Source organism: Condylura cristata, unplaced genomic scaffold, assembly GCF_000260355.1.
Source record: "Condylura cristata isolate star-nosed mole 26May11 unplaced genomic scaffold, ConCri1.0 scaffold00022, whole genome shotgun sequence".
Taxonomy (NCBI): Eukaryota; Metazoa; Chordata; class Mammalia; order Eulipotyphla; family Talpidae; genus Condylura; species Condylura cristata.
Window position 1 is genome coordinate 33,587,301 of NW_004567123.1, and position 20,990 is coordinate 33,608,290.

The 20,990-nt window shown below is 50.5% G+C and overlaps 1 protein-coding gene across 1 annotated transcript in view; it reads right to left on the minus strand.

Annotated features, from left to right (window-relative positions):
• Window positions 1–3,400: 3,400 nt before the first annotated feature.
• Window positions 3,401–20,990, minus strand: part of BCAS1 (breast carcinoma amplified sequence 1) — a 56,830-nt gene continuing 39,240 nt past the window's right edge. The window contains exons 8-11 of the mRNA XM_012728135.1: window positions 17,798–17,971; window positions 11,664–11,729; window positions 7,608–7,868; window positions 3,401–4,502 (exon numbers count right to left, since the gene is read on the minus strand). Coding sequence (XP_012583589.1) covers window positions 4,428–4,502; window positions 7,608–7,868; window positions 11,664–11,729; window positions 17,798–17,971 — 576 coding nt within the window. The 3' untranslated portion in view covers window positions 3,401–4,427. The remainder of the gene's footprint in view (window positions 4,503–7,607; window positions 7,869–11,663; window positions 11,730–17,797; window positions 17,972–20,990) is intronic.

Here is a 20,990-nt window from a genome sequence, read left to right on the forward strand (position 1 = left end):
GCACACACCCTAATTGTCATCAGCCACCTGGCCCGAGCTGCTACATGTCCTCACCGCTCTTACTGCCGTTGGGCCCTGGGCCGCTGTTCACGGTCTGAGCCTCCTTCGCGCACAGCAGCAGCTCCAGCGGGCCCTTTGCCGGTCCCTTGCTTAGGGAGGAAGCCGAGCGGCCGTCCCTGGCCTGCAGCCGAGTGTCCAGTGTCGGAGAGGCGAGGCCACTTGGAGAGCAGGGTGGCTGGCGATCTCCCAAGGTGGACCAATAAGAACGGAAAGGCCAGCCAACCCACCTGGTTCTTGGGGGGAGGCAGGCGCTCAGAGCAGGCTCGGTGGACGTGCCAGGCTGCCCCTCTGGCTGGAGTTTCCTTCTGGAGCCCTGGGCTCCGCCACACACATTCGCAGGTCCTGCTTTGGCCCAACCTTCCGGCTGGAGGCTGGGGGAGGCTGCAGGGGGCAGGGCTCCCCGGGGCTGGAGCCCCCTGTGGTGGCGTTCAGGGAAACCTCCTTGAAGGGAGTAAAGCCAGGCAGGTGAGCCCCCTGCCCCGCCAGCCAGCCTTGGCAGCACTGGGGTGGGGGCACTGAGCCTGCAAATGCTCCTTTTGGGCTCCGCGGGGTCTCACGCAGGTGCAGGCCAATGTAAAATGCAACAAAGGAGGCGTTTGAATTCAGTTAAGGACACACAGCTTCAAATTAGATGATGTGGTCAGGAGCAGCGCAGGGCTAAGGAGACCCCGCGGGGCGTCGTCACCACCATCATGACCACCACCATCAGAGCGCCACCATCACCTAACTCCTGTGACAGGCTGCTGGCTCTGCAGGGCTTGTTAAAGCGCCAGGGACGGAGAGGCTGCAGCGAGGGAGCAGCTTTCTGGGCAGGGAAACAGGGAGCAAAGGGTTAAACTGCCCAGCAAGCCAGTTTATGCACAGAGCTGTGTCCAGCCCTCACCCAGGCAAGCCAGCGCTGAGGATCTGAATGACAAATGTGAAGCACTTGCTGGCTGCCCAGTAAGGAATTTCTTTTCCTTTTCACGGGAGCCCTCCTTGCCAGTGTGCTCTCAGGGCAGCAACAGCACCATCGAGGGGGCGCAAGATCGATTCCACTCATGGTGCCAATTGCCTTTAAAGGGCTTAGAGAGCGGGGAGGGTGATTAAAGCCAACCCTTATCATCTTAGAGTTCTGCAGAGTTCTCCCTGCCTTTGCAGCTTGGGGGAGTTAATCATTGAATCATTTCCTTTTCCTTCTCTTGAAGGTAGGCAGGCTGGCTGACTTTCTTTTTTAAGGCTTAAGATCCACTTGGGACTTTTCAATCTAAGAAATGACACGTGTCAGCCCCAGACTGCAGGAGTAGGCCTTCTGGAGCCAGCAGGACACAGGTCCTAGTCCCCTGGGATCTAATTTAAGGGGACCCCAGCGTACCTGGAGTGTTAGCAAGGGATAGGAGGGGTGGGGAGGAAGAGCGAGGGAGCGGGAGGGAGAAAGACCGTGTGTTTAAGGCCCTGATTGTTTAAAGAGCAGGGGGACACGGAAACACGTCCCCCTGCCCCCTGGCCCGTTTGGGCGTCTCTTGGGCGTCTTCCTGCCCTCCCCACACGCGTTCAGGAGGGACCTGATAATTCTCTCAAGGCTCTCAGTCCGAAAGTCACTGTCAGCTGCAACCGGAAGGCAGACTTTTGGTTCTGGCTTTTTCCCCCGTGGGGCCATTTCTCTCAACAGTTCAGTTTTTGGAAAGGCCACTTCTTCTTGGCCCTGGAGAGGACGCTCGTCCCTGTGCACCTAAAAATAAGTACATAAGTAAATGAGTCGGGGCATCTCAAAGGCTCGCGGACCCCTCCCGCAGGTTCTGTGCCCTGGGTGTCTGGTGTCCTGCGTTTTGGCCAGCTGCTTGGGCTGTGCGGGGCCCAGGTCCCTGAGTCTGACCCAGCGGCTCTCCCCAGCTCACCTGGGGACTTCGCTCTCCAACACCAGATGGCCCAGGGAGGCGTGGACATTAGCATTCACTGTAAATGCATCAGAAGTGGCTTCTCAACTCCCCCACCCACCGGGAGTTTTAACTTGCTTCTTATTTCACACCTGGGTGTAGCGTCCTCAAGGAGGTCATTGTGGAGTTCTCTTGGCTTAGACTTTACTGTCTTAAAGAACAGTCAGCAATTGCATTAAAAGAGGGCTCGCCTTTTTGTTTCTGGCCAGGAGGACGGGAAGCCAGGCACAGAAATCATGGGCATGCTTTGGAGAGAACCTTCTTACTCTGATTTATTTTGGAGGAGAGTGGGGGGCCGGCTGGGCTCCTGCTGCTTTGGTGACTGGGGTGGGGGTGGGAGGGACATTTCTCTTGAGGCCTAAAGCCCCTGTGCCCAGTGAGGGGAAACTTGCAAATGACACTGTCACTTTTCTCAATGGACTGGCAGACCTGTGGCTCCCCAGAGGTCAAAGGGCGCACCTGGCAAGCCCTAACCCCTCCCCCAGTGGGAGACAAAGGAACGCCAGCTGCCTGCTTCACTTGACTTATCCCTGTTCTTTAGAGGGGGTCAGCCAGGGAACCCCCCCTCCCCAGGCTTCCCCGGGAGACTCTTCCCCGGTGATTTGTGCCAAATTAAGCACTCTGACCTGAAGTGGCACCAGGTGGCTAGGGGGGTGCACGGCAGACATGGAGATCTCCCCTGGGCTCGAGGCAGGAGGGCTGAGTGAAGAAGCCATAGCCCAGCTCGGGGAGGAGGACTCGCCCCATGCAGCCGGAGAGCCCCGCCTGGATTCTGGCTGCCAGAGCTGTCTTTTTACTGTTCAAGCAGACCTATTTTTCAAGTTGTTTGCTTGTTTGTTTTTGCAAAAGCCAGGGCTTTATTTGCAAGGTGCAAACTTGTCAGGGGACAACCTCCAGCGGGTATTTCACAGCGTGATGGACTTACAGGTGTGGCTGTGGGGCCTGGCGAGCTCAGTCGGGCCTGTGCGCCCCGACCGTGCTGCGGCCCGAGCGCCCACAGCGCCTAGCGCCTGACTGGGGCACCCGGCTGGGGCGCGAGCCGGGCCGGGCCGGAGCTCAGGCGTGCTGCAGCGGGGCTGCATGGCGTCGCACCGCCTCAGCTAGTCAGACAGCCTCCCCGGGCCACACCTTCCCGCCAGGGTGGCCACGACTCAAGGGGGACAAAGGTCGCCCGCCCTTGCCTGAAGCAGGACCGCTGGGTACGCGCCATCCCTGCACCGGCCTCTGGGCGCTGGGGGGCCGCACTCCCGACTCGCTCAGCCACGTCCTCAGCTCCCGCCCTGAGCTGGCGCCTGCGTGTTCTCCCAGAAACACACGCCCGGCGGCATGTGCGGGCCTGGGAGAGAGGAGTCGAGGCTGTGCGAGGCAAAGGCCTCTCACGCCGAGTCTGAGACCTGCTTTCGAGGTGGACAATTAACAGATGCTTTCCATGTACATGTATTTTTTTTATTAAGTCAGAAAAAGCAAGATACAGTGAGCAAGGTATCAGTCAATCACGTGCTACTTTGAATTCCACTTGAATGGACTCGTGGTCCTGTTTATTCACCTGTACACGTATTAAAAATCTCAGGTATTTGAATCATCTTCTGTAAATGTTTATTAACTGGGATTACGGGATGGGCTTTATCAGAACACATCCAGAGCACATTAGGGAATTACAGACAGACTTGAGATAAGTGTCAGACAGAACAGATGAAGCAAGCCCTCAGCCATCTGAGAAACATTAATAATGTAAGATCGCGACCAAATCTCGGTTAGGGATAGATACAGCGAGCCGGTTCAGGGGCGCCCTGGGCGCCCTCTGGTGTAGCCAAGTAAACGTGCAATTTGGTCTATTTTGTTTCCGGCTTTTTTTTTTTTTTGTCTTTTTGAAGTAAAATCCTTGCTCTTCTCACCCAACTTCCCAAAGCCGTTGTTTTCCCAAATCATTTCGAGCCCTTTCCAGTCAATCGCTACCCTCTCCTCAATCACTTTCAAGGGTCCTATTGGAAAACCAACTCTTACTCACCCCGTTTTTCATCCGAGCCCCCACGCCCCATTCCACCCCAAGAAATTGGCAACCTCCCGACAGGCCCCAGATCTTGCTCCTCAAATGTGAATTGAAACAAAGGGATTTTCATCTCCCTCTTCGTGCTCAATTCCTCCCAACAGGCAACTACTTGTGACCACCATGTTTCACCCCTCAACGCCAAGGCATCTGCCCCCCCATCCCCTGCTTGGCAACCTTCACCTCCTGGGACCTCACTCGCCAACCTGCCCGACCATCTTTACAGCATTTACCAGGTAAGACTGGACCAGAGACATAAATAATACACCTTAATATACAACAGCTCAGGCTAATTTGTAGGTGGATTTTCACTCGATCACCATGGGGAGACAGAGTATGTACACTGGGGGGTGGAGGGGAGAAGACATCTCGGGGGCGGGAGCCCCGGGGCTGCAGTGATTTGTTTACTTGGATTTGCCAGCTGGTCCGATGGACACTGGGTCTGTTTGCACTTGCGCATCCAACATCCGCTTCGGCCCCTGGAAGAAAATAGAAAGAAGTTGTATTTTCATGACAACCCGTGATGTCAGCTACGTTGCCTGTGATGCCGTGCTGAATTCTGTGCCCGGGGTGCTAAATAACTTTGCCTGCTGGAGGAGAGGAGGCCTCCCACGGGCTGCCTGTGCTCCAGGACCGGTCCCGGTACTCTCTAGCTTTGGGACATTTTGCACAAATGACTGAACTCTCTGTGCTTCAGTTTTTCAGCTTTAACATGGGGGCGATCAGGCTGATCTCGGGTAACCAGAGTTCACGACCCAGTCACTTTCAGACCACATCGCCCTGTTTCTGTTCTTAGAAAAACGCACCCCTGACGGCACCTCCTCAGCTAGGTTATTGAGCGGACGCGTAGGTGACGGTGGCGCGTTTATCTTGATGTTGGTTTTTCCCAGACCTGTCTGGCCATTTCTGACCCTTTTCTGTGGGTCCCACAGCAGGTGCTGTAGACTTGAGTCTGGCTTTTGGGCCTTGCTCTGGGTGGACTTTTGCCCACGAGGGGACGGGCCACTCTGGGTGTCTGATTTAGAAACTATAATCTTTGTGTTTGCTGTCTTGCACGCTCGTACTAAAGCGCCTTTCCATGAAAGGTCTCATATGTTTTGCCTTGATGCGGCAGATGGCAGAACCCCTTTAGGGCAGGCAGGTTTGGGGGTTCAGGGGTGCCCCTCTCCCTGCCCCTAACACCAGTACAGTGCCTGCAGTGGACATAATGCCCGAGGGTAAGTGACATAACACGGGCGACATGGTGTCTGGCGCCGCCCAGGCCGGGGCCGGGGGAGCACGTGAGACAGAGACAGCGGTGGCCTGTGCGGTCCACACGGTCCCGCAGCGCGAAGCTGAGGAGGCGCCGCCGGGGTGCAGGAGTGGAGCACTTGGCAGAGACGTGGCCACAAGCGCAGTGTGCGTGTGCGTGTGCGTGTGCGTGTGCGTGTGTGGGAGTTGGGGGCTGGGGGCTGAGCTCTGCACAAGGTCGGGCAGGCCCCGTGCTGCTCTGGTGCAGTGTACTCCCCATGCTGAGAGTGTGAGCGCCTTTGCTCCAGAGCAAAACATTTGCAGATGGTTGCTGGGTTGCTGGCATGCTTTCTGGAGACTTCCCTCCGGCCCTGGGCTTGCAGCACAGCTCCCTAGTGGAGCAACCGAGGAGCCGGAAGAACTGGGCAGAGAGGACCCAGGCAGCAGAGATCCCGCAGGTGTGCTGGAGACCCAGGCCCGGTGGGGGTCACTGAGGTGCTGAGAGGTCTTTTGGGATCTGGGGGGAGGCGGGCTGGGCTGGGGGTTCCCTGCTGGTGCAGGCCCTGATGCAGCACAGCTCTCTCGGCAGGGGGTCGGGCCTCCTTGGAAATCCTGGAGGTGGACGGCTTCCCTCCACCACCGTGCCTGCGACCCGGGGGGAGGGGGGTAGGGAAGTGGGACTTGGGGAGCAAGGTCCCTAGCTCATGGGGCTGTCCCTGTCCTTGAAGAGATGTTGTAGGTCACGGAACACAGCCCCCACAGAAGGGGCTCGGGGCTCAGGGCCCTGCTATTTCCTCAAGCCTGTCTGCCTGTCACCTCTGCCGGCATATCACCACCAGCTCACCCAGCGGACCCTGGACGTGCATCAGTTGGGTGTCCGTTTCTGTTCTTGAACCTCTGCAGCAATTCTCCATGTTAAAGGCAACACAAACAGCCTTTAAAGTTGTAAACAAGGCCCACCTTGAGTCCTTCCCAGTTTATGCGGGATTATGTCAATACTCGCACATCTACTGAGCTGCCACTGGTCATGGTGCAGCCTCACCTGCTTCCCGCTCACCAGCCTCCGAAACCAGGGCTCCCGCCTCTTTCCCAAACACACGAAGCTCACCCCACCCCCCCACCCCAGGACCTTTGCACGTGTGCCCCCCGCCCTGGGCCAAAGAGCTTTGCTCTGTCCCCATTTGGGACCAGTAATCCTTGTTGACTCATCTCCAAATATTACTGTCTGGACCCAACCCTCTCCTCTCTCTTCCCACCCAGAGCGACAATATGGCAGTACCCTTTTAACGTCTGCCCACGACTCCCACTGTCTCTCTGTTGTCTAATTGATCTGTGTCGCGTTTTCCCACTAAAAATGTGCGCTCTGGAGGCCAGGAGCCCCATTTCCTTTGCTCACGGAATAAATCCCCAGCATGCAGTTCAAGACTTGGTGCATTTCTGTAAGGGGCCAGATGGTAAATATTTTAGGGTTTGTGAGCAATCTAGTCTCTGGTGCAACTATCCAACTCTGCCTTTTTAGTGTGACAACCTCACAGACATTATGTAAATAGGATTGTGGCTGTGTGCCAATAAACCTTTATTTAAAAAACAAAAGTGGTGGGCCAATTTGGCCCCCAAGTTGTAGCTTGACTGACACACTACCTGGAGCCCACAAAGCAGTCTACAAGTATCTGTGATGCGAATAGACAGGTTACTGGAAATCATCTAAACTCAGGGAGCTGAAGTCGGGTAGAAGAGATGGGTTACTGTAGGACACATTTTATGAAGGTACTTGAACAGCAAATCTCAAATATCTGCTCCATCAGTCTGCCTAAAATTGCCATGTCAGTAAAAAGAATTCCTCTGCATCAAGCTGTCATTACTTCTGCCATCCAGGGAATAACACAATTGTTTTTCGATGCCCCAACATCAGTTCTCCTTGTCATCATCTGTTCCTGTCCTGTGTCCTTTCCTGCAGCCATTCAAGCTTCTCTTTCCTGTCTGCTCACCAGCACTTCAGCCCTCTCCTGGCCCCCTCCCTCCAGTGGTTCTTTCTGCCTTCGATGTCACCTCCTCTGAGAGACCTTGCCTAACAAGCCTGTCACCCCCATGCTGGGTCCCGATCTCTCAATTGGGCTCCTCCTGGCCTCCCCCCCAATCCTTCCAACTCTTCCCTCATCCTTCAACTCTTCCCTGACTGTGTGCTCTGGGTCAGCAAGTTCCCTGTCTACCTTGTAGCACAGTCTTGGCACATGGTAGCCCTAGACACTCAAAAAATGTAGTTTGAGCAATGTCCTGCCAAGCTCCAGCCCTTGGGATTCTGAAACACACCCCTTGCCCAGAGCCCACAAAGAAGACGGGAGCTGTCCACCTACCAGGCCCTTGAGGAATCCGCCGAGGGATTGCCGCCGTCTCTCAGGTCTCTTCTGGGCCTTTTCGCCGTTCTGCAGTGAGTTCACCTCTACCGCGGCCGGCTCACAGTGGGGTGCTTCTTTGGCTTCCGGCTTGTTGCTCTTCTGCTTGTTCACCTCGACTGCTGCCTTCTTGTCCTTGATCGAACCCTCTCTGCCCTTTGGGGTTGCCACTGGAGGTTCTGGCTCTGGAGGTGTGGTGGCCTTCTCTGTTGAGTTTGATGTCTACAGCAAGTTCAGACAAGATCTATTTTTAGTGGCTGCAAGAAAACTCAATAGCAGGTGAACAAACGTGAGCATAGAGATGTTCAATGTGGGTCAGGATCTACATTTTCATGAGTCCTGAGTTAAATGAAAAACAAGAAAGAGTTCACAGGCCATATAATAATTGGTGGTTAGAGTGGATAGTTAATGCTGCCTTTATCCTACTTAAGAACCTGGGTTTGCTTTTGGGAACCACACGTCTTGGTTATTCTGTAGGGTTTAGATAAATTAATTCCACCTCTGGACAAAAGCACATGATTCTGGCCCAGCCCATCAGAGCACTGCACCTGACTGGGCTGCTGTGTTTGGGTTAGGAAGGACTAACATATGTAAAAAAGGAGCTAACAGCAGAACTTTGCTGAACCAACTGGGAGAAAGTGTGGCTCCTTTTCTGTTGGATTTGAAGTTTGAAGATAAAAGCCTGAGGTTCTCAGAGTCACCACCATTTCCAGGAAAAAAATTCTACTTGAAAAGGAAAAAGCAAAGTTGAGAGATGAAGAGAGAGGAAGAAAGACCGCACAGACTGAACACGGTGGGAGCCTGGAGCTTGCTGCCACTGAAGTCCATTTGTGTGTGAAGCAGCATGGAAAGGCTGTCTGCTACTGGCAGCCACGCTGGGCACTCTTCTTGGGGATGCCTATTGTTTTCATCTTGATTATGTCCATCGGGACTTCTGATAGGAAACTGTCCCTTCACTTCCTGAAACAGTCGTACAGGAAAATGATTATTTATGTTTAGTTTTAAACATCTACCATTTATGGTGAAGTGAAATGTTTGCTGCCCTAGTTGGTTTCCACACTTTGGAGGGACAAGTCTGTACATCCCACATTCTAGCAGATATGAGGTAAATTTCAGAAACAAACAAACAAAAGTCTACTAGAAAGTAGAAGTCTTTTCTACTTGAAAAATAATTTACTTGAGTTGACTATGGGGCCCAGACAGATAAAATAAAACATAAAAGAGGCTTACATAAGAAAAATCATGTCCCTAGTTGTGAAATAGCATTAGAACTATTTCTCTAGTGTAAGAAAAGCACCAGTTCAAGCAATGCTGGCTTTGGTGATGGGGAGACAATTCAGAAGAGTGGGGACGGTGGTGAACTGAGTATCACATGCCCTTCTAGAGAGACAAAGCCACTTAGGCTCAGCCAAGAGACACCAGGCAGGGAAACCATTCCAGTGCCCTCAGATCGTCACTGGAAATTTCACATTGACTTCTAAGAATTATATAATAGTTTATTTTTACATCATTTTGCGCCTTTTTCCATCTCAGTTCTAATTCCTTGGGCTTCCCATCACCAAATCACCTGTGTGCCATCACCATAGTCCAGTACACTCCCTCCCCCCCATTTTTGATCCCATTCCCCACTCCACCCCCATAAAATGTCTCTGGTATAGGTATATCCATCATTATTATTATTTTCTCCCCTGGTCCTTTACACTCCTGCTATGAGTGAAACCATCTGGTATTTTCCCTTTTCTTCTGGCTTATCTCACTAAGCATGATCCCTCCCAGCTCCAACCATGTTGTTGCAAAAGGCATGTGCTTCTCTTTTTTATTGCTGAGTAATATTCCACTGTGTATATGTACCACATCTTTTTTCATCTTTTTCATCTACTTTTGGGCATTTGGGTTGATTACATGTCTTTCCTATTGTAAATCAAGCAGCAATAAACATGGGGGTGCAGGTGTCTTTTTGAATCATTCACACTGATTTTTTTTTAATGTAAAAGACACCAATTACATAATATTGACTTCAAAATTTTTAAAGCCCTGTTTCTGGCAAACCACTAAAACCTCAAGGACACTTGGGACTACATTTGACCCATAGGTGTCTATAATGCTTCATCAAGTTCCATCCCAAGTCCACAAATTCTATACCAAGGAGCAGTTTTGAGAACGCGGCTATCGTGCGAACTCTCATTTCATGTCAGTGGCCCAAGCGCACCCTATAGAAACGAGTGAGAAGACATTGAGAGAAGTGTTGGTGCAAAGCCTTTGTATTTCTTTGTTTTGTATTTCTTCCCTTGGTGGAGAAATAGGATGTGTCCTGCAATGCATTTTTTTATCCTTTAGCGCCTCCTGTGGTCAGTGGCATCCACGACAGGGATGGGGGCAGAAGGCCCTGCAGAAGGCGGAGCCAACTCCAGGAGCCACAGTGTCCTGCTGCTGTCCCTCCTCCGCCAGGTAGCCAGCAGCCAGGTCTCGCAGGTGCTGAGACACAGCTGTCCCCGGACAGCGCCAGAGAGGACACTCACGTGAGCACGCGGCAGACTCACCAGGGCACTCTCCCAAAGGCCGGCCCCAGGACCCCCTCCAACACCTCACTCTGGCTTTTGTGGCTCAGAAGATTCTAAGAGGCAGCAGGTGTGTGAGAAGTCGAAGGAACAGGTGAGGTGAGCTCCCCTGCGGCCTTTGTCCGTCACCAGAAATCAGTGGATGTTCTGGCTTCCTTACACGTGGAGAGACGGGAGACCTCACCCCCCCAAGGCTCATGAGGATGAAATAGCCGGTATAGACAGCCTGTTGTGGCGTCCGGGCCACAGAAAAGCCAGCACAAGTGGCCCGTCACCTGGGTGGATCTGGAAGGAAGGGCATTCCAGAACACACAGCTGGCAGTTTTAAACCCGGGAAAACCCTTGTAAACTGGGACCGGTTGGTCACCTGCTTTCACATGGGGGCGTAACCTGGACGTTTTCTTAGGGTGCCGCTCGGGGAGCCTTGCTGAATGCAGCCCCGGGGGCCGCCAGCCTCAGCTCCTGTTTCTCGCTGCTTCAGCCTCGAGGCCCCTCTTATTCCTCGGACACGTTATTCTCAAAACAGCTCATGCCCGTCACCTTTGTGTGGCTCTGGCTCCCGTGAATGTGTAGGGAGCATGCACAGGAGTGTTCTTTGTGCCTGACAGGGTCTGATTTGCTTAAACACAATACCCTGGAGGTACCTCCTCTCCTGGCCCGCCCCATCACGTAGGTGAGGAGCCTGAGGCAGGGGCGGGTTTGGTAATTCGCCCTTAGTCACACATCCAAAGAGTTGGTGAGGCAGGATTTGAACCCAGGGAGTGAGTCTGCTGCTCCTGCTCGTAACCCCTTAACCCCTCTGACAAAACTATACGTCTGTAGAGGTATATTTTTCAGGTAAAAAAGAATATTTCTCGAGTGTTGAACGTGAGTTGATTCCATTAAAAAACAAACAATAATTATATATATATATATATATATATATATATATACACACACACACACACAGTATGTTCCCATAGGAGAGAGAACAGAAGCCAGTATCCCAGTCACTAGTCAAGAAATAGCTCCTACTAAGTGCCAAGCACCAAGCAAGACAGGAAATCAGAAGAGGCTCCTTTTGCCCACAGACGCCCCAGCTGGGCAGGGCTTGAGCGAGAAGATGGGACTCAGATACATGACGCATTAGAATGAAAGTATCATAAAGCAGAAGACGAAGCAGGATGATGGGTGGGCTTGGAGGAGGTCTGTGAGGGGGCAACAGACAGGCTGAGGCTGAAAGAGAGGACTTCCCACGCGGAGAAGCAGGAGCAAAGCCTCGTGGAAAGCCTCGTGCGAAAAAACAGTGCAGGCACCTGTGGGTGTCTGCAGAGCCCGAGACGGCGCCTGGAGTACAGGGCTGCTCATCCCGCAGCTGCACTGCGAGCGGCCGAGGTGGAGAATAGGAGGAAAGGAGGCTGGGCAGAAGGGAGAGCGGCTGGCCAGTGCCACCACCGAGCCACGTCTCCAGACCACTTACTTGGTCGTCGGTGTCTTTCCCATTTGAGTCCTCCGGGTGGGTGACCCCTCCATCCCCCGTCACTGACTAAAATAACAAACAGACAATGGCCTTTCAGGGACACAAGACAGCGACATGGAGAAAGCGCAAGGGAGCTTGGGACGAGCCCAGTCGCTCACCACAGAGATTTGGGACCACGCTGGGAACGTGACTCGGGAACAGCCTGTAGCCCCAGCCTGATGAAATCCCAGCTGTGGCTTCCCAGAACAAACACAGAAGCCCCAAACCGTGGGACTAGGTAATTCTGGAATAAATGACTATGGTCACTAACGCTGGCACCGGGAGGTAGTTGAACAGGCTGAATGAGTGAACAAATGAACAATGAAAGCATTGCTAGTCTTCAGTGGGCACATTTGGGGGTTGTGTATTTCTGCCCCGGTAGAGAAATAGGGTGTGCCCGGCAATGCATTTTTTTTTTTTCTCGCCTGGTCCATTATACTCCTGCGATGAGTGAAACCAATCGGTATTTTTCTTTCTCTTTCTGGCTTATCTCACTAAGCATGATCTTTTCCAGCTCCATCCAAGTTGCTGCAGAAGACATGTGTTTCTCTTTTTTGGTTGCTGAGTAATATTCCATTGTGCATATGTACCGGCAATGCATTTTCTGTCCTTTAGCGCCCCCTGTGGTCAGAGGCATCCACGACAGGGATGGATGACACCCAAATCAAAATTCTGCTAAGAGCCAGTCACGATCAGACTTGTAGACATTTGGTCAAGCACTGCACAGTAGAGTGCCACAAGAATCACAGCTGAAACTGGCTGAGAGCTGTGTTTTCCATGACCACTTAGCTCGAAGCAGGGATCCCCGAGCGAGTGCACGGCCTCAGCCACACCTGCGGGACCAGTGGCATCCGGGATTGCAGGGCCTGCCCCGAGAGTGCTCATTCATTACATCTGGAATCCTTCTGGAAAATTTGCATTTTTAACATGGCGATCACAGCTGTAAAGCCTTGAGCCCAGGCTGTGGCTTCCCGGAGCCAACGTGTTGAGTCCAGTCCCATCCCTCCGCCGGGCCTGGGATACACTCTGCAAACAGTCCTCAGGCGCCAGGGCCATCCCTGCCATGGAAGCATCCTCCAGCGAAACGAAGGAGAGGAGAGTGGCTCGACGTTTTCTAAGATTTTTCTTTGTTGTTCCTTTTGAGTTACAGAAAGCCGTGTTTGTTTAAGGATGGATTTATACTGAGTCAGACTCAGGGCCCTATTAACCCCACCTGGGGCCTCTCTCATACCTGTAGCCCTTCCTTCCTCCCGTCTTTGCTCTTCCCTTCCTCCTTGCCTCCCTTCCTCCTTCCCTCTCTTTGCAGATTCCTCTCACAAAGACAATTCTAACAGTTCGTGTCTGATTTTGTATTCAAAGGACCATAACCACAGCAGTTCACTGTCCCCTGCTGTCGAAATCAGCAGTTGCTCTTTCAGGAGATGAAAATTCTTTCAGACTATTCAGAGCTTTGAGGAGCAGTGTGAAGAGTAGTAAGTCATTTCAGAGACTGTCCACTGTCCAGATTGGGCAGCTTTCTTCAACAAGCACCTCAGGGCCTTGGGCTGTAGTTCTGACACCCCTGCCCTGCAGATGAATCAAGTCTTTTTTTGTGGTTTTCACTGTGGTCCATGCTGTGAGGGCCCATGTCCAACCTCCATCACCCCGAGATTCAAAATGCTGTGGGGGGCCCTCCCTGATGGCCCAATGGGTCAACGCGCAGCAATATGAAGCTGTCCACAGCCACTGCAGCACCAGTTCGATTCTTGACCAAGGAGCACGTGGCATGGCAGACCTCTCCCGGCCGCCCGCTGCCCCCTCAGCAGTGGACTTCCTCGATCTGCCTGTTCCGCTCCCCGCTCTGTCTCTGGGGAATCGTCTCACCCCTTCCCCCACCCCTGGATTTCACTTCAGTTTTTGTATGCATGAATAAAGAAATCTTCAAAAAATGCTGTGGGAATGTTTGGAGCCGGGTGCCTATTTCTTGGGAAGAAATCAGATGTATTCTGATAGCGAATCCAACTGAAGCTGAGATTTAAGAGCGGAAGCTTTGCGAGGAGATTTTAATTTAGCGTGAGTACATCAGCAGGAGTGTTTACTGGATCAGCCCCATCTCAACAGCCCCGACTACACATTTCCAGGATAAACAAAGGCTGCGTTTCACCAGGATGCTCACTTGACGTGGAACCGGCAATTTGGACGACATGACACAGCCGAGGGACACCTCACCGTAGTGACAAGGCTATTCCCACGTCGTAGGCCGGAGTGCTCATGGGTCAACTGTCCTTTCCGGCTGGACGGCCAGAATAGCCCGGCCCATCACAAAGGCAGCTCCAGGAGAACAACCCCTGAGCTGGGAGCCCAGGGGTTTTCTCCCTCCAGTTCCTTTCAAGGGAAGCAGTTCCCTGTGAAGCCCAGGAAGCCGCAGCAACTTAGAGGGACAAGGGGAAGCCTTCGAGCCCCGGCGTCCGCGTGCCCTGTCTGCACAGGGGCGGAGGGCACTGGCCGAGGCTCGATACTGAGCAATGAGCCAACGCCCAGGATGGGCTCAGCGGGGCCGGCCATGTCCCCTGCCCGTGGTCAGCACGCACTCGCGAGCGTGTGCCCCTCTGAGACATGTCCACTCAGCAGGGTCCCTGTGAGGGAGGAGCGCTCACCGCTGGTAGGGACCCCGACTGCCCCATAGTGCTGCCTTCAGACATTTCCCCGCAGAGCAGCTCAGAATCCCCATTTCAGTGCCAGGGAAGAACCCTGGCGAGGGGATCCTGTTTGTTTCACGATCGCCTGCACAAGCCCCTCCTCCAGAGTGCGTTTCCATAGGCTGCCTTACATTGATTAGATTGACTGTCATCCATGAAGTTCTGTGGGTTTTTACTTTGCCCGGAATTCAAGCCCACGGTCTTTCTCTGAGCCCGAGAGTGTTATTCCCAAGAAGAGTTTCTCACGAAACTCATGGTCTAAAGAAAGAGGCATGAGGAGAGGAAATGGAATACTGGAAATGACGAAAGCCTGGGGGGAGAAAGTGCTTTCCAGCAGGAGGTGTTCTTCATATTGACCAATTATCAATCTATCGCTCTGTTCCTCCCTCCCTCCTCTGGCTTCTGCTGTCTACCGCTGGGTGGGTGCAAACTCCAGTTCCCACCCACTCACTTTGTAAAAATATACTAGTGCGTCAAAAATCCAATTTCTTGACACAGCTGAATTAATACATATACGAATCTTTTTCTATTTGGGGCGTGACAGATGTCTTAGCTGTTCGGGTGCAATTATCTTCAAGCCACGTGCATCGGAGGCAGGGCTAGGCTTTCTGGGGCCCTGTTTTCTTTTCAAATAGAATTATTTGAAAAATAATATTCCTTCCATTTTTAATTTATTTATGCATACAGAACTGGGATACAGACCAGGGTTGCAGGGCAGTGAGAGGATTCCCCAGAGACAGAGTGGGGAGCAGGACAGGCAGATGGATGAAGTACACTGCTGAGGGGAGCAGCAGGGAGACAGGTCAGCTCCGTGGGTCAGCTCCGGGGCTGGGGATCGAACTCACGCTGAAGCCGCTGCAGCCAGCTTGCAGTACTGTGTCCTAACCCGCTGCGCCACCACGGAGGTCCCTCTATTTTTATTTTAAAGAGAGATTAATTTCTGGAGAGAAGATTTCTTTAGAAATGAACTGGTCAGTGAATTTATTTAAAAATAAAATACTCAGCCAAGGGCTACTTTGCTTGGGGTAGTAAGATGTGTTTCTTGAAAGAAATTTAAGGGAGTCAGGGGCTGGTAGGTAGAAAATCAGTGATCTGATGACAACAGATACTGAATACAAAACAAACCTTTGCAATTGCATTACTCATAAAAAAAAACCCACTATAGTTTACTAACAATTAAAACTGGGCTGAAATATTCACTTATCAGCTCAAAAACCCACATTCACGATCCAACTGTTGTATCTACTGTCAAGCATTTTACAACAAGTTGTTTTTTTCCTGCACAAACCCAATAACTTTAAATCAGTTGGGAAGCCATGAAAACATTACCAAAAAATGTCTCCCAAAAATAATTGCTGAAGCTGACTTCTGGGAATCTGTACTATGGTGATATTAAAACATGAAGATCTGGACCCTCCCTAGTGGTGCAGTGGGTTAAAGTGCAGCTGCTTCAGAGTGAGCCAGGGAGTGACTCACGTGGCGTGGCCCAGCAGACCTCTCCTGACCCGCCCGCTGCTCCCCTCAGCAGTGCACTTCGTCAGTCAGCCTGTTCTGCTCCCCACTCTGCTGTACCCCAGTTCTGTATGCATAAATAAATGAATCTTTAAAAAATATGAGAGAGTAATGTTCAAACTCTCAGGCAATAGGTAACATAATCCCATAGAGAATAGTTTGTGAAAATATTTTCTTTTCATCCTATGGAGAAACAATTTCAAAGGACACTGTTTCCAATTTGTTCCCTTAATAGCTCAGACTCACCCAGTTTCTACTGCTAGAACATCTCCCCAAACAATATCTGGTGGATATCCCTGGAGGATAAAGTTAAGTGACATAGAACCTCACTGGAATGCAGTGAGGTTTGTTCTGAATGGATGGTGGGTGGTTGAAAGGGTTCCTATGCTCGATTTAGCACTCTCCTACTTTCTCCTTTAAGTGGAAAAGTCTCATGTTTGTTACTTGGAAGAGAACATCATTCTGTTTGGGTTTCTTCTTCTTCTTCTTTTTTTTTTTTTAACTCTCGGTTCCATCCAGAAGCGAGAAAGTTGGATGCTCCTCGATGTTATGAACTATTTGGGGATCCCATTTGTAATTTAGATGGGTTGCCAGAAATAAACCAAATGTTCTTTTCTTTCCTGATATGGTGTAAAAATTGGTTGCAAAAGCTCAAATCTTGAGCCCCTTTTTTGGTGCCAAACTGCCAGCTGGGCTTCCTGCTGCATGGACGGCCCACTCACCCACTCCCCTCTTACTCCATGAGAACCCGGAGAGAAAGAACATGGCGCCTGTCAACAATGTCTAGCAGACTTGTTTCTAATACGCCTCAACTCCCACTGGCAAGGGCTTTGTTTGGTTTAGTTTTGTGGACCAGAAAGAATTCCTTAACAGGTTGAGCCTGTGAAATTAGAGATTGCTTTCTCAAAGGATTAAACTCCCCAATGCTCCTGAAAATAAAGGCATACGATAATGAAATTCTTGTTTTTCATTAAAAGAGAATTAAACCAATGACCTTTTACAGGAGTTTTTGTTTTTTGTCTTCTAACCAATTTGGCTTTTATTGCATTGTATGATTCAAGTTTCTGGCTGTTTAGATATTTCATGGACAAGACTCTTGATACATGCCAAGGAGACCTGCCCACACATTTTCCTTCTGTGTGGCATGGCGAGTTCCCCCACCACATTCACACGTTCATTATCAGGAGAGTCCTTTCCTTATTGGAATTAATAAATCGGTTTTGTCCAAATTTGTGTCCCTCACACATCACCGTCAGAATTTCCCCCAAATCAATCTATAACCTGCTATGCATTACCCATGCTTTAAAAACTGCCCTCTGTTCTTTATGTAGTAAATACATTTTCCAAGGAAAACGCCTGTCATTAGCTGTGTGAGAACAGCGTATCGTTTGCACAAACAGAGGGAAACCTCACAAAGTCATAAAACAGAAGGTAGGAAGTCATATCCACGTCTAGGTGGAAGTCATTGTTTGCCATCGCTCAGGACCAAAGTCAGCTGTCTCTTTAGCAAAAGGGAGTCAGTGGGGTTAAAGGGAGATTAAGGGTTATCAGCAGTCAGCCGAGATTTCCTTGTGATTGAATCAGAAAAGTAAACGGGAATCCTCTCACTGGACAACTCAGTCACCTTTGTCTCACACTGTGCGCGTGCCACCCCCTACTGAGTCCCACGCGAGTCCTTTGTCCTTGGCGGCTGATCTAGGTGTTTCCCTTTCTCCTGTACAGCAGGTCCCTGAATAACATCATTTCATCAAAATGTTGATGAGAAAAAAGATGCTGATGCTGCACAAAACGTCATTATTCAAGGAGCAGATTTTGTGATTCCTCATTTTGCTTAAAGTCACAATTTCCAAGAACCCACTGACGATGGTAAGTGAGGACTTTCTGGGCGGGAAGCAAGTGGCTTACCATTTGTCTGAAAAACGCCAGGATGGAGGTTTTCTGTGGTTTGCGTTCTTCTCTTTTGGGTTTTAATTCTGTGGGTTCTGGTGGAGTGTCACCGTCTTCGTTGAGATCCACTGTCTGTAAGGCTGATTCTACTTCTTCGGACTTTGCAACCTCTAATGGCGATTCACACACCTCCTGGATTATTTTGCCAGGTAATAAGACAGTGAAAAAGAAGGAATGCCCCCCAAAACATGTCTTGTAAAGTAGGGTCTTAGTGGCCTTGTCTGCCACAGGGTAGCTATGGGGTTGAACCTGTGACCGTTTCCTGCAGTGTGACTTCAAGAAGTAACATTCACATCATAGGTCATGCTCCCAGAGCCAATTCCTCAACCACTGCTGGATGGACGGACTTGGAATGGGCAAAATTCCTGCCCCCTGCACTAAAGTTTTAGCGAGGAAGTCCTTTTGGAGACCACCCGTCAGAGCCTCCACAGCTCTTCCAGGAGGTAGGACCGTGAGTGTGAGTTATACCTGGCCAGGTAAAAATCAGGAATAGCCCCGTCCTTAAGGGGACAGCCTTAAGGAAATGTGCTAGTTATAGCAGCTGGGGTGTGCAAACCACCTGAGGGTGCCTGCGGGAGGCTTGGGCCCAGGAGGCCTGTCCACACTGTGGAATACTACTCAGCCCTAAAAAGGCAGTCATGGCATCAACAGCAGCATGGGAGCAGTCTGAAGGAATGACATGTAGTAAAGCAGGTCAGAATGATAAGACAAATATTGGATGAACACAGAGCAGACAACTCAACAATGTAAAATACTGCAGAAAACTAGCAGACACTAACAAAGTGAGGTTTCTGAGAATAAGGGGAAGGGGAGGGGAAAGAATCAAAAGTGTACAAGGGACAGTGGTAGGGAGAAGTACCATTGGTGAAAAGACCAAATCCCCTAATGGTGAGCAAATTGACAGTTTTTTGTTTATGGTGTTGGGGGAGTAAGTAACAGAAGGAGGAAGCATGCGCTCCCCCACTCCCAAAAAAGTCAGCATCTTTAATTTTTTGTCTATGATATCCATCCAGAACCTCAGTAACTGGCGCCAAGAGGGTTATAAAGCTAGTAATCATTTCATCAAAGGAGAGCAAGCTGTGGAGACAGTGAGGGAGCATCTTCACTCTGCATCCTGCTTCTCTGTCCACAGGGGCAAAACTCTCCTCTTTGCCAAAAGACAGTGAGGCAGCCCCTGGCCTGTGGTAGCTGCGACCTCCTGGCTAACTCAGTCCCCACCTCATCCTGATGGCACATTTGACATTATCATTTAACTGAGATTCTTTTGGAAGAAAAATGACCGGGACAAGAAAACCATTGCCTGTGGGAACCAGTGGGGTCCCTGGTGAGCTCAGACCCCCAGAGTCTGTGGGCACAGGATGGCCAGCACCAGGGACCCTATGTCGTGGCCAGCCCAGGGACCCTGGGCTCTGACCCCTTTCATTGCCTCAGTCCTGGCTGGAGGCTGAGACCTGGACAGTTTATGCATTTGCTTTGTCACTCTGACAGGCCGATGCTAATTGGCCTGGAGAGAATTTCACCTCCTTTTTCTTTTCTTAAGAAGGGCTGCCGAATTCCGGTGCCATCCCTGAGTCTGTTTTGGTATGATCTCCTAGCTTATAATTGATTTTATGTTTTTAAAGGGTTTTAAACAAGTATTTAGGTAAAAAAATACACAACCGGGGCCACGCATGGCCTCAGATCTGCAATACCCCCTCTCTGGCTAGACAGAGAGCTGACCTGGCCTCAAAGGGCCAAAGGCAGCTTTGCCTTGTCTTTGCTGGTATAACACCTCCAGCTTCCTCGGGGTCGTTCCTGCTGTCAGGGAGAGGAAAAGGAGAACTCAGGCATTCCCTCAAATACAGTATGTTTGTGGAAAATCATTTTTCCTTTCCTACAGGATATACCATCAGTTAGCAAAGCAGCCAAAGGGTCTGAACTGAGGACTCTTGGTCTGTGGGTTTTCAGCCACAGCAGGGAGTCGCACATCAGAATCTACATGCAGGGACATCCCAAAATGTGACAAATCACAGCTTTCGCTCCTACCTTCCATTTCTTCAGTTACTAATATGACACCCAGCATTTTGTTTTTGTAAACAAAGATGTAGGTTGGAGAATTATGAACTCTAAAATCCCAGGAGGCAACACAGGTGCTCTCAGCATGGATTGGCCAGACGCGAGATCAAAGGTGAGGTGGGGATGACGGTCACCCCACTGAAAGCCGCAAGAAGGGCTAGAACACTGGACAGGTCCGACAAAGCAGTAGGCCTCGGGGAGGCTGGCTGCAGGTTATGACGCAGACCAGCCTGGAAACCTGGCTAAGACCGGAGCCAAGTAAAAGTGGAGGCCGGCAGTCTGCTGTGAATATGGAGTTTCTAGGTCAATGCCATTCTGGAGCATTCATAGCTGTGGCCCTGAGAGCCTGAGGTGAAGCTGTCTGAGGTGATGATTGCAGAGCAGCTTCTAGTGAGAGCCTGTCTGGACCTAGATTTTGGTTGTTCCTTATAAAAGCTGCAGACCAAGGCTGCAGCTCCCTGTGTTTTCTTATTGCTCAGCGGGGGTAGTAGACAGCAGTAAATTATTCTGAGAATTAAATGAGGCAATGCAAGTGGAAGTTCTTAGAGTCTGACACATAATAAGAACTCAACCAATGCTAGGGGTTGTTACTCGTATATTTTGAGAACTAGTGGCTCTATCTGGAATTATCTGGAATCGCCTACGATGCACATGTCTTTTTAGAGATGATATTAACAACCACCTCTTGAGAGGGGATATTAACACCTCTTGCTATACCCAATATTCTGCAAAGATTTTTAATGTATTACTTCAGTAAACCCAGTAAATAGTTATTAAGGTACAAAAAAACAGCTCAGAGTAGATAACATTATAGATAACATCATCTATGAAAAAGATGAATGATTGAATGATTTGCCAAAACCACATCACAAGTAAGTACACATTTCAAAGAGAATGGAATTAGCTACTGGTAATTGAATATTTAATAGTTGCTTAGCCAATAAAAACAGGCAATAAGAACCTTGAAAGTGAAAGTTCCGGGGTTGGTTCAGTTGTTCTAAAATGACCCTAATGAGTCAAAGTCTAGAGAGTCTGTCCTTGGGTTCTGCCATTGTTACCCTGAAGGATTTTCACCCTTTAGCTGTTGCCTCATGGT